This window comes from Neolamprologus multifasciatus, chromosome 2 (genome assembly GCF_963576455.1).
Source record: "Neolamprologus multifasciatus chromosome 2, fNeoMul1.2, whole genome shotgun sequence".
Classification (NCBI taxonomy): Eukaryota; Metazoa; Chordata; class Actinopteri; order Cichliformes; family Cichlidae; genus Neolamprologus; species Neolamprologus multifasciatus.
In genome coordinates, this window is record NC_140440.1 from 28,587,614 (window position 1) to 28,609,483 (window position 21,870).

Below are 21,870 nucleotides of genomic sequence, written 5' to 3' on the forward strand. Positions count from 1 at the left end.
ATTTAATTTTTATTTAGTAATGCATGTTACGCGAGGCTGGTCTAAGTTTAAAGTCCTTTTACTTCTATGTCCATAGTACAATTTCTGACACTTCAAAGCTCCACTCTCTGTGTATTCATAAAAAAAACTGGCATTATGCTAACACAGGCCAGATAATTTTTTTTAAATGAAGCTGACATTGTCCACAGTTTTTTATAATATCTTTGATTGCAGTATTCATTAATATTATAATCAATTATGGGGCGATCGTGGCTCAAGAGTTGGCAGTTTGTCTTGTAATCGGAAGGTTGCCGGTTCGAGCCCCGGCTCGGACAGTTTCGGGCTTGTGTCCTTGGGCAAGACACTTCGCCTACTGGTGATGGCCAGAGGGGCCGATAGCGCGATATGGCAGCCTCGCTTCTGTCAGTCTGCCCCAGGGAGGCTGTGGATACAACTGTCGTTTGCCTCCACCAGTGAGTGAATGAATAGTGGAATTGTAAAGCGCTTTGAGGGTCTCGAAAAGCGCTATATAAATGCAATCCATTATTATTATTATTATAATCAAATTGTGACATATGCATTCACCAGTAAACGGTTCATAAATGATTAGCCATTCTTACTTTCTCAAATTGTGTTTCTGATTAACCTAATAATATACGGACCTCTTTAGCACGAGGTCATTTGTATTACAATATGAAAGGGAACAACAGACGATTGCAAAAGAAAACAAATGAAAAAAAAAACGGGAATTCTGATAAATCAATGGAATATATAGGAAATCTGCTTTTCCTTCTTCTTTCCCCTTCTCCCCAAAGACTCTCTAACTTTATAGAAATAACTACTTTCTCCTCTTTTTTCGTGTTCGCACACTTTTTATTAATTGATTGTGCAGACAATCTTCAGTATTTTTGTTATATCTACGGTGGTTATAACGAAATTAAGTTTGCATGGAATTTGAATAAAATGTTATATCACTGTCGTCATATACTTAAGGTATTTATGTAAACATGCTCTGGTTATTTGATGCGCTATATATTGTTTTCTTTACCTCTATATTAGCTCAATAATTTTATTTAGTAACAAAAAAATGCGTTTAGATCTAACCTTTTTCAGTAATTCTGCATTTCACTTACATTACCTTGTGTGGACTCTGAGTGCCGCTGTTGATACGTCACTGAGTATTTGTTCAGACCCTTAATACAGCGGCCCTCCCCTTTGTATTCACTCAGTGTTATAATACTTGGAGCGAAGCTTCTCTGTTCCGTCACGGATTCAAGTGTAGAATCTCTCCTGGAGTCTACTTGCTGAAAATATATAAACGTGTTGAATTTTGGATTACTAACATCAGTTTGAATTTAAAAACAATTACTGTGTCTGTAACACTGGATTTATGATGGCCTCTATGTGGATGATGGCTCACAGAGGCCGACGGCAAGCGCTGGTGTTGATTCTTTGTCTCATCGAGCTAAGCGCAGTGGCTGGTCAGGCTCGGTATTCCATCCCGGAGGAGCAGGCCGAAGGATCGTTTGTCGGAAACATTGCAAGAGATTTAGGCTTGGATGTTGCGAGGCTGATTTCAGGTAAAGCTCGTATTATTACAAAAGGAGGCCGACAGTATGTGGATTTAAACAAAGACAAAGGCATCCTTGTCATTAAAGAGAGAATCGACCGGGAGGAACTGTGTGGAAAGACGACGCCCTGTAGCTTCAGCTTCGAGGTGATTTTAGAAAATCCTATCCAGCTTTATCGTGTGACAGTGGAGGTGACGGATATAAATGATAACAGTCCGTCGTTCCCAAAAGACGAAATTAGCTTGAGAATTGCTGAAAACGCTGCATTAGGCACTCGCTTCTCTCTCGAGAATGCAGATGACGCGGATGTTGGCGTTAATGATATTCAAAAATACACACTTAAACCATCTGATCATTTTAAACTAGAAGTACAAAACCAGCCCGGTGGAGGCAGGTTTGTTGAAATGGTTTTACAAAACCCATTAGACCGAGAGAAAGAGGAGACTCACAGTCTCGTGCTGATTGCTTCAGATGGCGGGGAGCCACGGAGATCAGGGACAGTGCGTATTCACATTACTGTGCTGGATGCTAATGATAATTCGCCAGTGTGCAGCCAGCCTGTTTATAAAGCAGAAGTCAAAGAGAATTCTCCTGAAGGAACCGTGATAACCACTGTGAGTGCAAATGACGCAGATAACGGAGCAAACGGACAGGTAACATATTCTATAGCTCATGTAGCCAAAGAGACGAAACAACTTTTTGAAGTAAATGTTCAAACAGGAGAGATTAAAGTCGCAGGTAAACTCGACTTTGAAAAATCTAAGACTTATCAACTGAACGTGCAGGCTAGTGACCACGGAGGATTTTCAGATACATGTAAAGTTATCATTCAAATAACTGACGAAAATGACAACGTCCCTACAATACAGCTCATGTCATTTTCTAACTCGATATCTGAGGATTCTCCTCCAGGTACAACTATAGCTGTTCTTAACGTGGATGATGAAGATTTTGATGGTAACGGTGCTGTCAAGTGCTCCATTAACTCTGATGTACCTTTTAAAATCGAGTCTTCATTAACGGGATACTACACCATAGTAACTGAAGACTTTTTAGACAGAGAGAGTATCCCTGAGTATAATCTCACCATAACTGTGTCTGATCAGGGCTCTCCGCCTCTGTCAAGCAGTAAGAACATCAACGTAAAAGTGTCTGATGTCAATGACAATCCACCCAAATTTGATCATTCAGAATACACTAAAGCTGTCGCAGAGAACAACTCTCCTGGACTTTCTGTGTTTACCGTGAGTGCTAATGATGCAGACTGGGGCCAAAATGCCCGAGTTTCTTACTTTTTGCAGGAGAGGGACATTAATGGGCTGGCTGTGTCTTCGCTGGTTTCAGTAAATTCAGATACCGGTGTTATTCATGCAGTGAGATCGTTTGATTACGAGCAGATCAAGTGGTTTGAATTTAATGTAACTGCGCGCGATGCTGGATCCCCTCCTCTGAGTTCAGTGGCGACAGTTAAAATAATAGTTCAGGACCAGAACGACAACCCCCCTCAGGTTCTGTACCCAGTCCAGACTGGTGGCTCTCTGGTGGCTGAAATGGTTCCTCGTTCAGCAGATGTGGGCTATCTGGTGACTAAAGTGGTGGCTGTTGATGTGGACTCTGGACAGAATGCCTGGCTCTCCTATAAACTGCAGAAAGCCACAGACAGGGCGCTGTTTGAAGTGGGCTTACAGAATGGAGAAATCAGAACTATCCGCCAAGTCACTGATAAAGATGCTGTCAAACAAAGACTGACTGTTATAGTGGAGGACAACGGGCAGCCCTCTCGTTCAGCTACAGTCATTGTTAACGTGGCGGTGGCGGACAGCTTCCCTGAAGTGCTGTCGGAGTTCACTGAGTTGACCCACGACAAGGAGTACAATGACAACCTGACTTTTTACTTAGTCTTGGCTCTGGCTGTAGTTTCCTTCCTCTTCATCACGTGTTTAGTGGTTATTATATCAGTCAAAATCTACAGGTGGAGAGAGTCTCGCATCCTGTATCACTCCAGCCTGCCTGTCATTCCATATTATCCACCACGTTACTCAGACACTTTGGGCACAGGGACTCTGCCACATGTGTACAACTACGAGGTGTGCAGGACGACTGACTCCAGAAAGAGTGACATAAAATATATGCAACCGATGAGTCAAAGTTTAGTGAGTGTGGATGGAGCTGGAGACGATGTACCCGAAATAAACAAGCAACTGTCAGGCAACTGTTCTCAAATGTCTACTTTGGTGAGTCTTTTTTTTTTAACTATTAAGATCCTTTTTTTCCTTGTGTGTGTGTGTGTGTGTGTGAGAGAGAGAGAGAGAGAGAGAGAGAGAGAGAGAGAGAGAGAGAGAATGTGTGGCGTTAAGGTTGAATCTTCCAGATGCGCTTTAGTGTCGCTGTCTGTGGTGCTGAAACGGTCAACTGACCCATTTTATTTCGACGCCTGTTTAAATGGCCCAGTTATTATAATATTTTCTTTAATTTAACCTCGCTTATTATTACCAACGGAAATAAAATAAATATTTTGATTAAAATGGGACTTTATTCTCCCTGTGTTCTTTTTGGCTGACATATTCATCCATATTATGATGTTATTTAACAAATACTTCAACCATTAAAGGGTTTGTTAATGATTTTGCAAATGTTTTTTAATGACGTTTCTCTGATTTAATCAATAAGCCATATATTTCTGTGTTTTTGTAGCAGTAAGAAAGGAAACAAAATAGATCCTTTAAATAGAAAAGTTGTTAAAAGAGAGCTTAACCTCACTTCCAGACTATCCGTAATCGTTTAGACTTTACTACTTTTTTGTCCATTTAACGTACATGCTGTTTTATGTCATTTATTGAAGTGTTAATATTCAGTGTTGTAGTTTTTTTTTTTTTAAATAATGAATTGAGATGATAAGAAAATTAAAATTAAGTTACATTTGGTAACATTGTCATCTCATACTGAAGACACTTTGTTTGAACAGGACCTGAACATTGTTTGAGAATCTAATGCTCCTTTTTCTTTCGAGTTCTTCTCTAATTATTCTTCACTTTGTCAATCAAATATTTCTGGAATATAAAAATATTTAAGCTTCTACAAGATACATTACCGTGAATGAGCTCTGAGTGCCGCTGTTGATGCGTCACTGAGTTTGTGTCAGACCCTTAATGCAGCGGTCCTCCCTTTTATATTCACTAAGTGTTATAATACTAAGCGAGACGCTGCTCTGTTCCGTCACGGATTCAAGTGTAGAATCTCTCCGGGAGTCTGCTTGCTGAAAATACATAAATGTATCGCGTTTTTGGATTAATAATATCAGTTCAAAGTTAAAAAAACAATCGCTGTGTCTGCACTGTTGGATTTATGATTGCCTCCATGTGGATAATGGCTCACAGAGGCCGACGGCAAGCGCTGGTGTTGATTCTTTGTCTCATCGAGCTGCGCGCAGTGGCTGGTCAGGCTCGGTATTCCATCCCGGAGGAGCAGGCCGAAGGATCGTTTGTTGGAAACATTGCGAGAGATTTAGGCTTGGATGTTGCGAGGCTGATTTCAGGTAAAGCTCGTATTATTACAAAAGGAGGCCGACAGTATGTGGATTTAAACAAAGACAAAGGCATCCTTGTTATTAAAGAGAGAATCGACCGGGAGGAACTGTGTGGAAAGACGACGCCCTGTAGCTTCAGCTTCGAGGTGATTTTAGAAAATCCTATCCAGCTTTATCGTGTGACAGTGGAGGTGACGGATATAAATGATAACAGTCCGTCGTTCCCAAAAGACGAAATCAACTTAAATATTGTTGAAAACGCTGCATTAGGGACTCGCTTTTCTCTGCTGAGTGCAGATGACTCCGATGTTGGCGTTAATGATATTCAAAAATACACACTTAAACCCACTGATCATTTTAAGCTAGAAGTTCGAAACCAGCCGGATGGAGGCAGGTTTGTTGAAATGGTTTTACAAAACCCGTTGGACCGAGAGAAAGAGGAGACTCACAGTCTCGTGCTGATTGCTTCAGATGGCGGGGAGCCACGGAGATCAGGGACAGTGAGTATTCATATTACCGTGCTGGATGCTAATGATAATTCGCCAGTGTGCAGCCAGCCTGTTTATAAAGCAGATATCAAAGAGAATTCTCCCGAAGGAACCGTGATAACCACTGTGAGTGCAAATGACGCAGATAAGGGCCACTACGGGGAGGTAACATACTCTATCCCTCCTGTTGCAAAAGAGACGAAACAACTTTTTGAAGTAAATGTTCAAACTGGAGAGATTAAAGTCGCAGGTAAACTCGACTTTGAAAAATCTAAGACTTATCAACTGAACGTGCAGGCTAGTGACCACGGAGGATTTTCAGATACATGTAAAGTTGTCATTCAAATAACTGACGAAAATGACAACGTCCCCACAATACAGCTCATGTCATTTTCGAACTCGATATCTGAGGATTCTCCTCCAGGTACAACGATAGCTGTTCTTAACGTGGATGACGAAGACTCTGATGGCAACGGTGCTGTCAAGTGCTCCATTAACTCTGACGTACCTTTTAAAATCGAGTCTTCATTAACGGGATACTACACCATAGTAACTGAAGACTTTTTAGACAGAGAGAGTATCCCTGAGTATAATATCACGATAACTGTGTCTGATCAGGGCTCCCCGCCTCTGTCAAGCAGTAAAAACATCAACGTAAAAGTATCTGATGTCAATGACAGTCCACCCAAATTTGATCATTCAGAATACACTAAAACTGTCGCAGAGAACAACTCCCCTGGACTGTCTGTGTTTACTGTGAGTGCTAATGATGCAGACTGGGGCCAAAATGCCAGAGTTTCTTACTTTTTGCAGGAGAGGGACATTAATGGGCTGGCTGTGTCTTCACTGGTTTCAGTAAATTCAGATACCGGTGTTATTCATGCAGTGAGATCGTTTGATTACGAGCAGATCAAGTGGTTTGAATTTAATGTAACTGCGCGCGATGCTGGATCCCCTCCTCTGAGTTCAGTGGCGACAGTTAAAATAATAGTTCAGGACAAGAACGACAACCCCCCTCAGGTTCTGTACCCAGTCCAGACTGGTGGCTCTCTGGTGGCTGAAATGGTTCCTCGTTCAGCAGATGTGGGCTATCTGGTGACGAAAGTGGTGGCTGTTGATGTGGACTCTGGACAGAATGCCTGGCTCTCCTATAAACTGCAGAAAGCCACAGACAGGGCGCTGTTTGAAGTGGGCTTACAGAATGGAGAAATCAGAACTATCCGCCAAGTCACTGATAAAGATGCTGTCAAACAAAGACTGACTGTTATAGTGGAGGACAACGGGCAGCCCGCTCGTTCAGCTACAGTCATTGTTAACGTGGCGGTGGCGGACAGCTTCCCTGAAGTGCTGTCGGAGTTCACTGAGTTGACGAACGACAAGGAGTACAATGACAACCTGACTTTTTACTTAGTCTTGGCTCTGGTTGTAGTTTCCTTCCTCTTCATCACATGTTTAGTGGTTATTATATCAGTCAAAATCTACAGGTGGAGACAGTCTCGCATCCTGTATCACTCCAACCTGCCTGTTATTCCATATTATCCACCACGTTACTCAGACACTTTGGGGACAGGGACTCTTCCACATGTGTACAATTACGAGGTGTGCAGGACGACTGACTCCAGAAAGAGTGACTGTAAGTTCGGCAGAGCTGGTAGTCAGAACGTGCTGATAATGGACCCCAGTTCTACAGGAACGATGCAGCGGATACAGAGTGAAAAGAGCATCCTGGATGAACCAGACTCTCCTCTAGAGGTTAGTTTATTGATCCACTGATTTTATTAACGTTCTGTCAATTATATTGATTTAGTTTAATAGTCTTTAGTTTGTTTTCTAATCAGTTTGACTTCAGTTACATGAGTCACTATATAAAAGTTGATTTCCTTAAAGTATGTACGTGGTTTCTTTAACTTTTATTCATTTTGCTTGCGGCTACAAACCACTCTCAAGATGTCTACTGTAATCAGAGTATATGTTTGAGTTTATGTCTTTTACAGAGGACTCATATTGTATTACTCATGACTGTGGTGCACTACTCTTTTTCTGTTTCTCACATGAAGTATTTAAGCATCATATTTTGTTTTCATTTTAGTGTTAATTCACACCTGAATTGTTACTCCTATACAAGTTTATTTCTCCTTCCTTGTTCACATCACTTGTTATTTTTACTTTGGACTCTAAGGGCCGCTGTTGGTCTTTACAGCACATTTAAAGCGTTACACCCTCTGTACGCTTCTAAATATACAGTAGGAGAGCAAGACAGTCGCTTATTTTCGACACTGATTTTAGGCGGATACATTCGGTCTCCAACTGTGGATTACAACTGCATAGAGAGAAGGACGATATCGACAGTTTAAAAGCCTTTTGTCGACATTCTTCTATGTGGACTTGGATTAATTGATTGAGAAATATGCATTCTTTCAGGATGGCTCGCACGGTTAAATGGCAAGTACGGGCTTTCATCCTTGTTTTTCTCATCGACGCGACAATTTGCCAAATCCGCTACTCTGTTCCAGAGGAAATGAGGAAGGGCTCGTTTGTGGGAAATGTGGCTGAAGATTTAGGTATCGACGCTAAAAGACTGAAATCAGGCGGTGCCCGAATTGTTATCAGTGACAGCAGTGAGTATATTAGGCTGGATGTAGACAAAGGAAATCTGGTCGTGGGAGAGAGAATAGATAGAGAGCAGCTTTGTGGACAGACATCGCCCTGCAGCTTGAATTTGGAAATGATTATGACAAATCCAATTCAACTGCATAGCGTTGTTGTGGAAGTACTGGATGTTAATGATAATGCCCCTGCGTTTCAGGAGAAGGAAATGCATTTAGAACTTGTAGAATCAGCTCTTCCAGGAACCGAAATATTGCAAGTGAGTGCAACAGACCCCGATGTTGGCATTAACGCTTTACACGGCTATACAATACACCCCAAAACACATTTTAATATAAAGGTCTCATCTAGCCCAAATGGTCATAAATATGCACAACTTTATCTTTCTGAACCTTTAGATAGAGAGAAAGAAGGGAAGCTGCTCCTCACGCTAACTGCTGTGGACGGGGGTGAACCACAGCGATCAGGCACCTTAAAAATACACGTAACGGTGCGAGACACAAACGACAATGCTCCCGTATTCATGCAATCAATTTTCAAGGCTTCTGTTAAAGAAAATGTCCCAGGAGGAACGTTAGTAGTGAGCTTAAGCGCAACAGATGCAGATGAAGGGATAAATGGCCATGTTACTTATCATTTTAATCAAATGTCCGGTAATGTTGCCGAACTATTTCATCTGGACGAAAATACCGGCGATTTAACAGTAACTGGTTTAATTGATTATGAAGAGAATAAATTATATGAGATTGGGGTACAGGCAAAAGATCAAGGTGGACAGAGCACATCAACAAATGTGATAATTGAGGTTATAGACGTCAATGACAATCCTCCTTTAATAACACTAACCTCGTTTTCTAATGCTATTGCCGAGGATTCACCTAGTGGGACTACCGTGGCTATCATAAACGTCAAAGATCTGGATTCAGGCAAAAATGGAAAAGTAGACTGCTCAGTAAACAGCAATATTCCGTTCGCAATTCATTCATCTCTAAAAAATTATTATACTCTGGTCACAAACGGTGTGCTCGACAGGGAGCGTAATCCTGTTTATAATATCACTTTCTCGGCAGTGGATGAAGGGAGCCCACCCCTCTCAACAAACGAGACAATAACACTTAGAATAGCAGACGTAAATGATAATGCCCCGATATTTGAACAGAGTTATTATGAAGCTTCTGTTGTGGAGAATAACTCACCGGGATTGTCTGTGTTTTCCGTTAAAGCACGCGATTCCGACACAGGACAGAACGCACGCCTGTCTTACCTGCTTATTGATACCGAGTTAAATGGTAGTCCTATATCTACTTACATATCAGTAAACGCAGAAAGCGGAGTTATACAGGCACTACGATCATTTGACTATGAACAAATTAAAACTATATACATTTATGTAAAAGGACAGGATGGGGGTTCCCCTCCTTTAAGCAGCAATACCACAGTTAGAATAAATATTGAAGACCAGAACGACAACCCCCCTCAGGTTCTGTATCCAGTCCAGACTGGTGGCTCTCTGGTGGCTGAAATGGTGCCTCGTTCAGCAGATGTGGGCTATCTGGTGACTAAAGTGGTGGCTGTTGATGTGGACTCTGGACAGAATGCCTGGCTCTCCTATAAACTGCAGAAAGCCACAGACAGGGCGCTGTTTGAAGTGGGCTTACAGAATGGAGAAATCAGAACTATCCGCCAAGTCACTGATAAAGATGCTGTCAAGCAAAGACTGACTGTTATAGTGGAGGACAACGGGCAGCCTTCTCGTTCAGCGACAGTCGTTGTTAACGTGGCGGTGGCGGACAGCTTCCCTGAAGTGCTGTCGGAGTTCACTGAGTTGGCACACGACAAGGAGTACAATGACAACCTGACTTTTTACTTAGTCTTGGCTCTGGCTGTAGTTTCCTTCCTCTTCATCACATGTTTAGTGGTTATTATATCAGTCAAAATCTACAGGTGGAGACAGTCTCGCATCCTGTATCACTCCAACCTGCCTGTCATTCCATATTATCCACCACGTTACTCAGACACTTTGGGGACAGGGACTCTGCCACACGTGTACAATTACGAGGTGTGCAGGACGACTGACTCCAGAAAGAGTGACTGTAAGTTCGGCAGAGCTGGTAGTCAGAACGTGTTGATAATGGACCCCAGTTCTACAGGAACGATGCAGCGGATACAGAGTGAAAAGAGCATCCTGGATGAACCAGACTCTCCTCTTGAGGTGAGGACTTTGACACAATTAAGTTTATGCCCACATTCTTTAGATGTTTATTCTACGTTATACCACATTTCATCGCTCACATTTCTGGTAACCCATGGTGCGTTTTCAGAACCACAACTCTTGGACAGCTCAACTGCTTGAAGTTTCACACTCCCCTTTTAACGTGCTGCTTAATTCACTTTGAAAAGAGGAGCAAGATCTTTTGTTTTAATTTAAGTAGTTATTGTTATATTTTAAAACAACTGTCTCACTGGTATTTCTGCATAAGACTTCATGGCATTGTAGTTAAAAGACAGATGTGTGATTGCCGATTAAAAATGTAAAGCAGAAAAGTGCTTTGAAAGCACATTTTTCCTTTTCGTGTTTGTGATATTCGTGTATTTGGACAGTAAGGGACGCTGTTGGTCAGCGAAACTAGTATTCAGTGCTGATTTGGTGGAGGCAGAGGCTTCCTTTTTTCCGTTTGCTGAGGATCGAAAATAAACGGTGGGCTTCGCATTCAGAGCTGCAGTCACAAATCCGTTAAGAGCAAGGACTTCAAAATCAAAGGATACTGGATATAACAGCCTTTGTTCTTTGTGGATCGTTTACAAAAGGATTTTGTGCAATTTTCGTTTTTTGTGTGTGCAATGGCGTTTAAAAACTCGCCTCGGTCGTGTGTAAAATGGCGTTTGAATTTCAGGTCAGTATGGCCCTTTCTGCTGTTTCTGGGCTGCCTCAGTCACATCGTGTTTGGACAAATCAGGTATACAATCCCAGAGGAGCTGAAAAGGGGCTCTCTTATTGGAAATGTAGCTCAAGATCTCGGTCTGGATGTGCAAAGGCTTCGTTCTGGCCGTGCCCGTATTGTGACCAGACAAAGCATCCAGTTCACGGAGCTGAAAACAGACAAAGGCATTTTAGTCGTGAACGAGAGGATAGACCGAGAGCAGCTTTGTGGAGACGTAACACCATGTAGCTTCAGCTTTGAGGTTATTTTAGAAAATCCTATGGAGCTGCACCGAATAACAGTAGAGATAACTGACATAAACGACAACTCCCCGACATTTAGGAAGGAAGAAATGAAATTTGAAATTAGCGAGTCTGCGACACTGGGATCGCGATTTTTATTGGCCAGCGCCGAGGACGCAGATGTGGGCAGTAATGGTCTACAAAAATACATATTAAACACAAATGACATGTTTGATCTGAAACAACACTCAAGTCCAGATGGTCGAAAATATGCTGAGATGGTTTTACAAAAACCGTTAGATAGAGAAAGTGAGCCAAAAATATCACTGAAGCTCATCGCTATAGACGGTGGAACTCCGCATAGATCTGGTACTGTAAATATAGATATTACAGTGCTGGATGTTAATGATAATCCTCCAGTGTTTAACCAGTCTCTCTACAGGGCTGCCGTTTTGGAAAATTCATTAAGAGGTACCTACATCACGACAGTGAATGCAAGCGATGCAGACATCGGGTCGAACGGTCTTGTTACATATAGATTTTCAAACATGAAAGAACAGCTGGCTGACATATTTCATTTAGATGAAGCTATGGGAACTATAACACTCGCAGGGCACCTAGATTATGAAAAAGAAAAGAAACACGAAATTATGATTGAAGCTACGGACCAAGGAGGTCTAACAGATTCGAGCAAAGTTCTAATTGAGATTATAGACGTCAATGATAACGCACCTGTTATAAATGTGATGTCATTCTCCAGTCCTGTGCCGGAAGATTCTCCCTCTGGCACCACAGTCGCAATAATAAACGTAATAGATGCAGACTCAGAACAAAATGGTCAAATTAGCTGCGCAACAGACAGCGCTCTCCCGTTTAAAGTGAAATCCACAATAACTAATTACTATGCATTAATAACAGTGTCAGCTTTTGACAGGGAACTTGAACCTGAGTATAACATAACTGTAAGGGCGAGTGACTCAGGAACGCCATCCTTGTCAAGCACAACAGTTTTACGACTGAGAATTTCTGATGTTAATGACAATGCGCCATTATTTGATAAAAACAGCTACCTTGCTTACATTACAGAAAACAATTCCCCGGGAATGTCCATATTTTCGGTCAGCGCACGAGACAGTGACTGGAATCAAAACGCTAGAATATCATATTTTCTTGAAGAAACACAGATCAGTGGCAATCCAACCTCTTCTTATGTGTCCATTAATGCCGAAACTGGAGCTATTCACGCAGTTCGCTCATTTGATTATGAACAACTTAAAGAGCTTGAGTTTTTAGTCAGAGCACAGGATGGAGGCTCTCCTCCACTCAGCAGCAATGCGAGTGTAAAAATAATGATCCAGGACCAGAACGACAACCCTCCTCAGGTTCTGTACCCAGTCCAGACTGGTGGCTCTCTGGTGGCTGAGATGGTGCCTCGCTCAGCAGATGTGGGCTATCTGGTGACTAAAGTGGTGGCTGTTGATGTGGACTCTGGACAGAATGCCTGGCTCTCGTATAAACTGCAGAAAGCCACAGACAGGGCGCTGTTTGAAGTGGGCTTACAGAATGGAGAAATCAGAACTATCCGCCAAGTCACTGATAAAGATGCTGTCAAGCAAAGACTGACTGTTATAGTGGAGGACAACGGGCAGCCCTCTCGTTCAGCTACAGTCAATGTTAACGTGGCGGTGGCGGACAGCTTCCCTGAGGTGCTGTCGGAGTTCACTGAGTTGACACACGACAAGGAGTACAATGACAACCTGACTTTTTACTTAGTCTTGGCTCTGGCTGTAGTTTCCTTCCTCTTCATCACGTGTTTAGTGGTTATTATATCAGTCAAAATCTACAGGTGGAGACAGTCTCGCATCCTGTATCACTCCAACCTGCCTGTCATTCCATATTATCCACCACGTTACTCAGACACTTTGGGGACAGGCACTCTTCCCCATGTGTACAATTACGAGGTGTGCAGGACAACTGACTCCAGAAAGAGTGACTGTAAGTTCGACAGAGCTGGTAGTCAGAACGTGTTGATAATGGACCCCAGTTCTACAGGAACGATGCAGCGGATACAGAGTGAAAAGAGCATCCTGGATGAACCAGACTCTCCTCTAGAGGTTAGTTTTTCCTTTTCAGCGCTTTAGTTTAGTGGCACAGTACGTTTTTGTTTTCAGCACCATGGACAGTACACTTACTTTCCATCAGTTGACATAGTTTTTGCATTCACATGAAGAACTTTAAAAATGATTATCTTATCCATATTCTCAAACAATATCGTGATGTTATATTTTCTATTAACATAGTATCAGTATTTTCATTATAATTATTACACTGCCAAGCGAAGTGGGATACACAAATTATGCCGATGTTTTTCCACATTTTAAATGTACTAAATATTATTCATAAATATTTACAGTTTCCTCGTGTTTTTGTTCTTTTGAGGTTTGTCTACTAAATATACCGGCTTTTCCTTGTAATCACTGCTCTTCTTTAACCTTTGTATTTATTTCACTATCTCGACTTTAAAGTGTTTAGAAGTTTAGAGCTAATTAAAGCTTATTCTTCTAAAGTTGTTATATATCGCCTTTGGTCTCATTTGGTATACAGTATGTGTCTTTATGCTACATCTGGTGCTATATATTTCTTCTGTTATTATTATTTGCAACTAATCTATAGTTGAGTTGTTCTGTTCCCGCAGTATGTTGCATAGTAATTTTTTATGCATTTGCAGTGTATTCGCTTCTCTACTCGGTTTGGACTCTAAGGGACGCTGTTGATCAGGAAAACATTGTGGTGTTGTTACAGACAGCCGAGAGAAAGAGGAGAGGTCTAAAACCAATCTTTATTCAGAGAGACGTTGGAGAGAGTCGCAGTGAATCTGCCTGTTTAATAGCAATCCAACCGTTTTAACAGTTAAAGGCGCATCGCCATTGAACTGGGATCCAATTTGCTTTTTTATGTATGACCGACTGATCTCAAGTCGTGTTTTGGATTTATTTTAGTAGCATCATGGGGATACAGCAGCAGCCATTCCGAAAACGGCTCGTGTGTGAAACGACGACATGGCTTCTCTTCATCTTTGTCTTCATGATTTCCACCATCAGAGGCCAAATCCGTTATTCAGTACCAGAGGAGATGAAGGAAGGTTCTCTTATCGGTAATGTAGCACAAGACCTCGGTTTAGATCTAAGAAGGCTCCGTTCTGGCCGGGCCCGGATCGTGAGCGGAGATACTAGTCAGTACACAGAGCTGAAGGCAGACAAAGGGATTCTAGTCGTGAAGGAGAGAATTGACCGAGAAGAGCTTTGCGGAGACGTAATGCCATGCAGTTTAAGCTTTGAAATTATTTTAGAAAATCCCATTGAACTGCACAGAGTGACAGTAGAAATATTAGACATAAACGACCATGCACCGACGTTCAAAAGTAAAGTGATTAAACTAGAAATTAGTGAATCTGCTACAGTGGGGTCTCATTTTGATTTAGAAAGCGCATATGACCCCGATTCAGGAATTCACAGCTTGCAAAATTATGTTTTGTCCCCTGATAATAATTTTGTCTTAAAGCAGCTGTCTAACGCCGACGGAGTTAGATTCGCTGTAATGATTTTACAGAAGCCTTTAGACAGAGAGTTGAACCCACACCTCTCCTTAAAGCTGATTGCAGTAGACGGAGGAACTCCACGGCGATCTGGTACAGTGAACATAGAGATCACTGTTCTTGATGTCAACGATAATCCTCCTGTTTTTAATCAATCGCTATATAAAGCTACTGTAGCAGAAAATGCGCCCATAGGCACCTATATAACTACAGTGAATGCTTCAGATGCAGACAGTGGTTCAAATGGCTTGGTTTCCTACACGTTTTCTAACGTAAAGGGGAAATCCGCGGAAAAATTTGAAATTGATAGTTCCTCCGGAAAAATTACTGTTGTTGATAACATTGATTTTGAAAAAGACAAGAAGTATGAAATAAGAGTGATCGCCAAAGACCAGGGAGGACTGAGTGATGCAACCAAAGTTGTCGTTGAGGTCCTGGACATAAATGATAATGCGCCCCTTATAAGTATAATGTCATTTTCGAGCATAATTTCAGAGGATGTTTCTCCGGGTACAACTATAGCTGTTTTTAATGTTAAAGATGCAGACTCAGAAAGAAATGGTCATATAACGTGCTCAATAGATTCTAATCTCCCATTTAAAATCCAGTCTTCTTTGACCGATTATTACAATTTGCTCTCAGATGTAGCTTTTGATCGAGAAACAAAACCTGAATACAATATAACAATAACTGCAACCGATTCAGGGTCACCCCCACTTTCTACACGAACAAATTTGCATCTAAAAATTTCTGATGTGAATGATAATGCGCCGATCTTTACCAAACCTAAATATTCGGCCTATGTCGTTGAAAATAATGTCCCGGGGGGGTCAATATTCACAGTCAGCGCACGAGATCATGATTGGAATCAGAACGCAAGAATTTCATATTTTATAGACGATGCCGAAGTCAGTGGAAGCTCAGTTTCTTCTTTTGTGTCAATAAATTCTGAAACTGGAGTGATACACGCAGTACGCTCGTTTGATTATGAACAAATTAAACAACTTAAATTCAAAGTCAAAGCGCAGGATGGAGGCTCTCCTCCACTCAGCAGCAATGCGTCTGTAATAATATTTATCCAGGACCAGAACGACAACCCCCCTCAGGTTCTGTACCCAGTCCAGTCTGGCGGTTCTCTGGTGGCTGAAATGGTTCCTCGTTCAGCAGATGTGGGCTATCTGGTGACTAAAGTGGTGGCTGTTGATGTGGACTCTGGACAGAATGCCTGGCTCTCTTATAAACTGCAGAAAGCCACAGACAGGGCGCTGTTTGAAGTGGGCTTACAGAATGGAGAAATCAGAACTATCCGCCAAGTCACTGATAAAGATGCTGTCAAGCAAAGACTGACTGTCATAGTGGAGGACAACGGGCAGCCCTCTCGTTCAGCTACAGTCGTTGTTAACGTGGCGGTGGCGGACAGCTTCCCTGAAGTGCTGTCGGAGTTCACTGAGTTGACACACGACAAGGAGTATAATGACAACCTGACTTTTTACTTAGTCTTGGCTCTGGCTGTAGTTTCCTTCCTCTTCATCACGTGTTTAGTGGTTATTATATCAGTCAAAATCTACAGGTGGAGACAGTCTCGCATCCTGTATCACTCCAACCTGCCTGTCATTCCATATTATCCACCACGTTACTCAGACACTTTGGGGACAGGGACTCTGCCCCATGTGTACAATTACGAGGTGTGCAGGACGACTGACTCCAGAAAGAGTGACTGTAAGTTTGGCAGAGCTGGTAGTCAGAACGTGCTGATAATGGACCCCAGTTCTACAGGAACGATGCAGCGGATACAGAGTGAAAAGAGCATCCTGGATGAACCAGACTCTCCTCTAGAGGTGAGGTCCTGAAATACTGACCATAACCTGTATCTGTGTCTTTTAATGGATTCAATTGCGTCATAGTAATTCATTAGATATTTTCAGAAACATAAGTCGTTGACAGCTCCTTTAATTAAAAGTTAATCGTCCCATTTGAAGTGCTGCTTTATTCGTTATGGGGTAGATGAGTATTGCATTCGAATGTACATGGAATGTATTGCAATGCAATGATTTGAAACCTGCTGCACTTAGTACTGCATTTTATAGTCAAATCTTTGTTGCACTTTTTGCATTATAACAGTCTAAAGATTTTGTGTATTCTTTTTTTCCCGTTGATACTTTGTGTTAATCACAGTAATAAGCCATTTACTTAATATGTACATAGTTTTTGCTATGGACTTTAAAATGAACACTTGAAAACAACAATTTTTGAAACTAATAATTGCTCATGTGGGTTTAAGTTTCAAATGTTAAACATGCTTTTTTGTGTGTCCCTCCGTTTTATGCCAGTAAGTACCGCAGAAAGCAAAATTCAGCGCACTTTGTTGGTGTTTTGCTTTATTGTCTCTCGTCCTGTTTTGATCTGGACGATAAGACATTTTACTGTCTTATGGACCAAGTTATTTCTTTCTAGTGTTCACATATCTAACCAAATATAGTAATCAATCGTATGAAACATAAGCCAAAAAGGAATGTCTGTGTATAATAGTTTATGTAGTTCCGTGCATCCGACTCACGGGGACGCTGATGACCAGTGTGCTGAAATTTTAGTGCATATTACAACAGTGCCTTCCCACCACCTCGTTATGTCACAGAGGAAGGAGAACATATCAGAAAGGCACAGTTTGGATGAAGATATTATCAAAGTCGGAGACACCAGGAATCTATTCAGCATTCATTGGAGTTTTTATTGTTTCTATTTGCTGACGTTTGTGTCTAAAATCTTTTTTGTTTTTTGTTTTTTGGATAACGGATTCCACATTTCTTTGTTCGGAAGGGAAACTGTCTGACTGAACAATGACACGGCAAGTCGGTTTAATGTTATTTTTCTCGATTCTCTCTCTCTGCACGGTTTTTGGCCAGGTCAGCTACTCAATTCCTGAGGAAATGGCGAAAGGATCTTTGGTCGGTAACATAGCACAAGATTTAGGTTTAGATGTGAAACGACTTAAATCAGGAAGAGCTCGTATATATACAGGAGAAGGTACAGAACACATCGAGCTCGATAAAGAAAGGGGAGTCCTTCTAATAAAAGAGCGAATAGACAGAGAAGCGCTCTGTGGGCAGACGACGCCCTGCGCTCTTGATTTTCAAATAATTTTGGAGAATCCTATGCAATTTTATAGCATTACTGTTGAGATCACTGACGTTAATGACAATTCTCCAGTTTTTAAAAACAGCAAAATGAAATTTGATATAAGCGAGATGGCTCAAATTGGGTCGAAATTTGTTTTAGAAAAAGCTATTGATGATGACGTGGGCACTAACGGGCTTCAGCGCTATTCGCTGAGTCAAAGTGACATATTCATTCTAAATCCTTATAGGATCGGTAGCAGTAGAAATGTTGAAATGGTTTTAAAGAAGGCTCTCGATCGAGAAAAACAGGACCGTGTATCTTTAGTGTTGTCTGCTTTAGATGGTGGTAATCCGCAGCTTTCCGGAACCATTGATATTATTGTGACCGTTCTGGATGCAAATGACAATGCGCCTGTTTGTTCTCAAGTAGAGTATAAGGCAAATGTAAAGGAGGATTCGTCTAAAGGGACTATTCTAACGACCGTGACCGCATCTGATGCCGATGAAGGACTACATGGGCAGGTGCGATACTCAATTTCTAATGCTCCAAAGGGAGCACTAGAGTTATTCAATATAGACGAAAAAAGTGGGATGTTTACCTTAGTGGGAGAACTAGATTATGAAAAATTTCGCCATTTTGAAATAGATGTGCAAGCGTCAGATGAAGGCGGTAACGCTGATGTGTGTAAAGTTCTGATTGAGGTGCTGGACACAAACGATAACCCACCAGCAATTAATATTATGTCAGCGTCTTCCACTGTAGCTGAGGATGTTAAACCGGGCACTGTTCTGACGATGATGAACGTCCAAGATCCAGATTCAAATGAAAATGGCAAAGTCCGATGCTTTTTGGATGACTATGATCACTTTAAAATTATATCAACATCAAATAATTTCTTTACATTAATAACAGACAGTGATTTAGACAGAGAGACAAAGTCTGTGTATAACATCACTGTGACATGCTCTGATGAGGGACTGCCCTCCCTCTCCAAGAGTGTCACTCTCACCTTACAGGTCTCAGACGTTAATGATAACGCACCTGTCTTTGAGAGAAGCTCATATGAGGCTTACATTGTAGAAAACAACACACCAGGTCTCTCTATATTCACAGTCAAAGCCACAGATGCTGACTGGAACCAGAATGCCCGTGTTTCTTACATACTGGAGGACTCCTCCGTTAACGGAGTGCCAGTCTCCTCGTATGTTTCTATTAGTGCAGATAGTGGAGTCATCCATGCAGTGCGCTCTTTTGACTACGAGCAGATAAAAGATTTCCACTTCCGCGTAAGAGCACAGGATGGAGGCTCTCCTCCACTCAGCAGCAACGTGACTGTGAAAATAATGATCCAGGACCAGAACGACAACCCCCCTCAGGTTCTGTACCCAGTCCAGACTGGTGGCTCTCTGGTGGCTGAAATGGTGCCTCGTTCAGCAGATGTGGGCTATCTGGTGACTAAAGTGGTGGCTGTTGATGTGGACTCTGGACAGAATGCCTGGCTCTCGTATAAACTGCAGAAAGCCACAGACAGGGCGCTGTTTGAAGTGGGCTTACAGAATGGGGAAATCAGAACTATCCGCCAAGTCACTGATAAAGATGCTGTCAAACAAAGACTGACTGTCATAGTGGAGGACAACGGGCAGCCCTCTCGTTCTGCTACAGTCATTGTTAACGTGGCGGTGGCGGACAGCTTCCCTGAAGTGCTGTCGGAGTTCACTGAGTTGACACACGACAAGGAGTACAATGACAACCTGACTTTTTACTTAGTCTTGGCTCTGGCTGTAGTTTCCTTCCTCTTCATCACGTGTTTAGTGGTTATTATATCAGTCAAAATCTACAGGTGGAGACAGTCTCGCATCCTGTACCACTCCAACCTGCCTGTCATTCCATATTATCCACCACGTTACTCAGACACTTTGGGGACAGGGACTCTGCCACATGTGTACAATTACGAGGTGTGCAGGACGACTGACTCCAGAAAGAGTGACTGTAAGTTCGGCAGAGCTGGTAGTCAGAACGTGCTGATAATGGACCCCAGTTCTACAGGAACGATGCAGCGGATACAGAGTGAAAAGAGCATCCTGGATGAACCAGACTCTCCGTTAGAGGTTAGTTTGAGTAACACGTTTTGTTTTTGTTACTTTCTGTGTATTCATTTATTTAAATGTTTATTTTATCAGGATTCTATTTTCAGCACCTTCAGCACCACAGGGCATGGTCACGTTTTTTGACTTCTCTGAAAATCATTACTCTCAAAGCTCTTTTGAGATGCTTTTAAAACATATTTTTCCGATCAGACAATATAGATTTGCTCGAGTCCTCGTTTATTTGTTTTTTGAAAGTGTCTCTGTGTGTTTAAATACCTTTATATTCCTTTATCATTCGTTCGGTCCTAATACTATGGAGGCATGGAACTGAACAGTTGCATCTCTCTCTCTCTCTCTCTCTCTCTCTCTCTCTCTCTCTCTCTCTCTGTGTGTGTGCGTGTGTGTGTGTGTGCGTCTCTCTTTCAAGCACTTGCTTCTGTGTATTGTTTCTTTCTTCCCTAAGTTTCAGACTACTTGTGTAGCATTTGTATTAACACATTTTCGTAGCACCCTAATGGGTGTATGATGTCGTGATTTTACAGATTCACGATGAAAAGCATAATAAAATTTAAATTAGCCACTTTGTACAGTGTTTTTGATAATTCAGTACCATGGGCAGCACAGATCACCATCATTATCAGAGATGGGCGAATTACTGTAATCCGATTACTTTTTTCAAGTAACGCGTAAAGTAAGGGATTACTATCCCCGGCATCTCTGTCCTGGTCGTTGTGTCCTTGGGCAAGACACTTTACCCTACTGCCTACTGGTGTTGGCCAGAGGGGCCGATGGCGCGATATGGCAGCCTCGCTTCTGTCAGTCTGCCCCAGGGCAGCTGTGGATACAACCGTATCTTGCCTCCACCAGTGTGTGAATGCGAGAGTGAATGAATAGTGGCATTGTAAAGCGCTTTGGGTGCCTTGAAAAGCGCTATATAAATCCAATCCATTATTAATAAACCGTGATTTTGTTTGCTAGAGTGTCTCATGACAATGATGTAAGCGCGTGCCGTGGTAACAGACGTGCTCAGATCAACAATGGATAATATATGGAGTGCGGGAGAGAGAGAGTATGACGTGCAGTGTTTAAAGCGTGGAAGTACTGACCTTACTTTCAGTTTGATTCTGTAAAAGGTGACAAAAACATTAGCGTCCGCTGTACATTGCGTAGGAAAAAAACTTCTTTTTACACGGAAAAAAACCCCCTAAACCTAAGAGCAAGTACCTATCACGCTGTCACGGGAATGTGAAATTCACAGAGAAACCCCCCGATGCCGGACACTAACTTGACCGCTGCGGCACACCTGCACCAGGGCAAACCTCCACCCACGCCACTCCTGCTAAACAGGTGAAAATAGATTTAAGAGCGACAGGACTCAGTGCCGCTGAGTCTTTGGTTTTATTTATTTTGTGCTGTGTTTTACTGGCATCAATTTGAAAGAGTGAGAGTAAACACAAAAAATATTTTATTTTATATGCTGGAATATGTAGGAAATAGGCTTAAATGTTTTAAAAAAAATTAAAACTAATAAAATAAGTTTTAAAAGGAGACTTTTCGTTTGATTACATTTTATATGATGGATTGTGCAGAAAAAGTAGAATTGGGCTGAAAGATATATTGCTTTATTACCTATTCAGGTTGTGTATCATGTTTTTAAAAAGTAACTAAGTAACGAATTACTTCCTTCAAGTAACTTGATCAACACCGAACGTTAGTACGCCAAAGGTATGAGATAGA

The 21,870-nt window shown here is 41.8% G+C and overlaps 6 protein-coding genes and 1 pseudogene across 17 annotated transcripts in view; all 7 read left to right on the forward strand.

The window, feature by feature from the left end:
- LOC146524648 (protocadherin beta-16-like) overlaps positions 1-21,870 on the forward strand; it is a 277,164-nt gene that overhangs the window by 174,908 nt on the left and 80,386 nt on the right. The gene's annotated exons all lie outside the window — the stretch shown is intronic.
- Positions 1-21,870, forward strand: part of LOC146524650 (protocadherin gamma-C5-like) — a 298,508-nt gene that overhangs the window by 149,293 nt on the left and 127,345 nt on the right. For 2 of the 11 annotated variants that reach the window (XM_085174196.1, XM_085174280.1), the window contains exon 1: positions 1,370-3,784. The exons of the other annotated variants lie outside the window; for them this stretch is intronic. In XM_085174196.1, coding sequence (XP_085030322.1) covers positions 1,370-3,784 — 2,415 coding nt within the window. Of the gene's footprint in view, positions 1-1,369; positions 3,785-21,870 lie in introns of those variants that run through there. 11 annotated transcript variants of the gene reach the window in all.
- Positions 4,169-7,338, forward strand: LOC146524663 (protocadherin beta-16-like). The gene has a single exon (XM_085174697.1). It carries the CDS (start codon positions 4,896-4,898, stop codon positions 7,335-7,337), a length of 2,442 nt encoding a protein of 813 aa, XP_085030823.1. The 5' UTR covers positions 4,169-4,895; the 3' UTR covers position 7,338.
- LOC146524664 (protocadherin gamma-A2-like) overlaps positions 7,972-21,870 on the forward strand; it is a 39,226-nt gene continuing 25,327 nt past the window's right edge. The window contains exon 1 of the mRNA XM_085174357.1: positions 7,972-10,383. Within this exon, the coding sequence (XP_085030483.1) occupies positions 7,972-10,383 (2,412 nt within the window). The remainder of the gene's footprint in view (positions 10,384-21,870) is intronic.
- Positions 11,013-13,476, forward strand: LOC146524665 (protocadherin gamma-A3-like). Its single transcript, XM_085174586.1, has one exon. It carries the CDS (start codon positions 11,013-11,015, stop codon positions 13,473-13,475), a length of 2,463 nt encoding a protein of 820 aa, XP_085030712.1. The 3' UTR covers position 13,476.
- Positions 14,341-16,779, forward strand: LOC146524666 (protocadherin gamma-A3 pseudogene; annotated as a pseudogene).
- Positions 17,767-20,683, forward strand: LOC146524667 (protocadherin gamma-A2-like). The gene has a single exon (XM_085174406.1). The coding sequence runs from the start codon at positions 17,767-17,769 to the stop codon at positions 20,275-20,277; it is 2,511 nt and encodes an 836-aa protein (XP_085030532.1). The 3' UTR covers positions 20,278-20,683.

What these genes read in the sequence shown, in the direction of transcription:
- LOC146524663 (XM_085174697.1), top strand. Translation starts at nt 4,896, where the DNA reads ATGATTGCCTCCATGTGGATAATGGCTCACAGAGGCCGACGGCAAGCG.
- LOC146524665 (XM_085174586.1), top strand. Translation starts at nt 11,013, where the DNA reads ATGGCGTTTAAAAACTCGCCTCGGTCGTGTGTAAAATGGCGTTTGAAT.
- LOC146524667 (XM_085174406.1), top strand. Translation starts at nt 17,767, where the DNA reads ATGACACGGCAAGTCGGTTTAATGTTATTTTTCTCGATTCTCTCTCTC.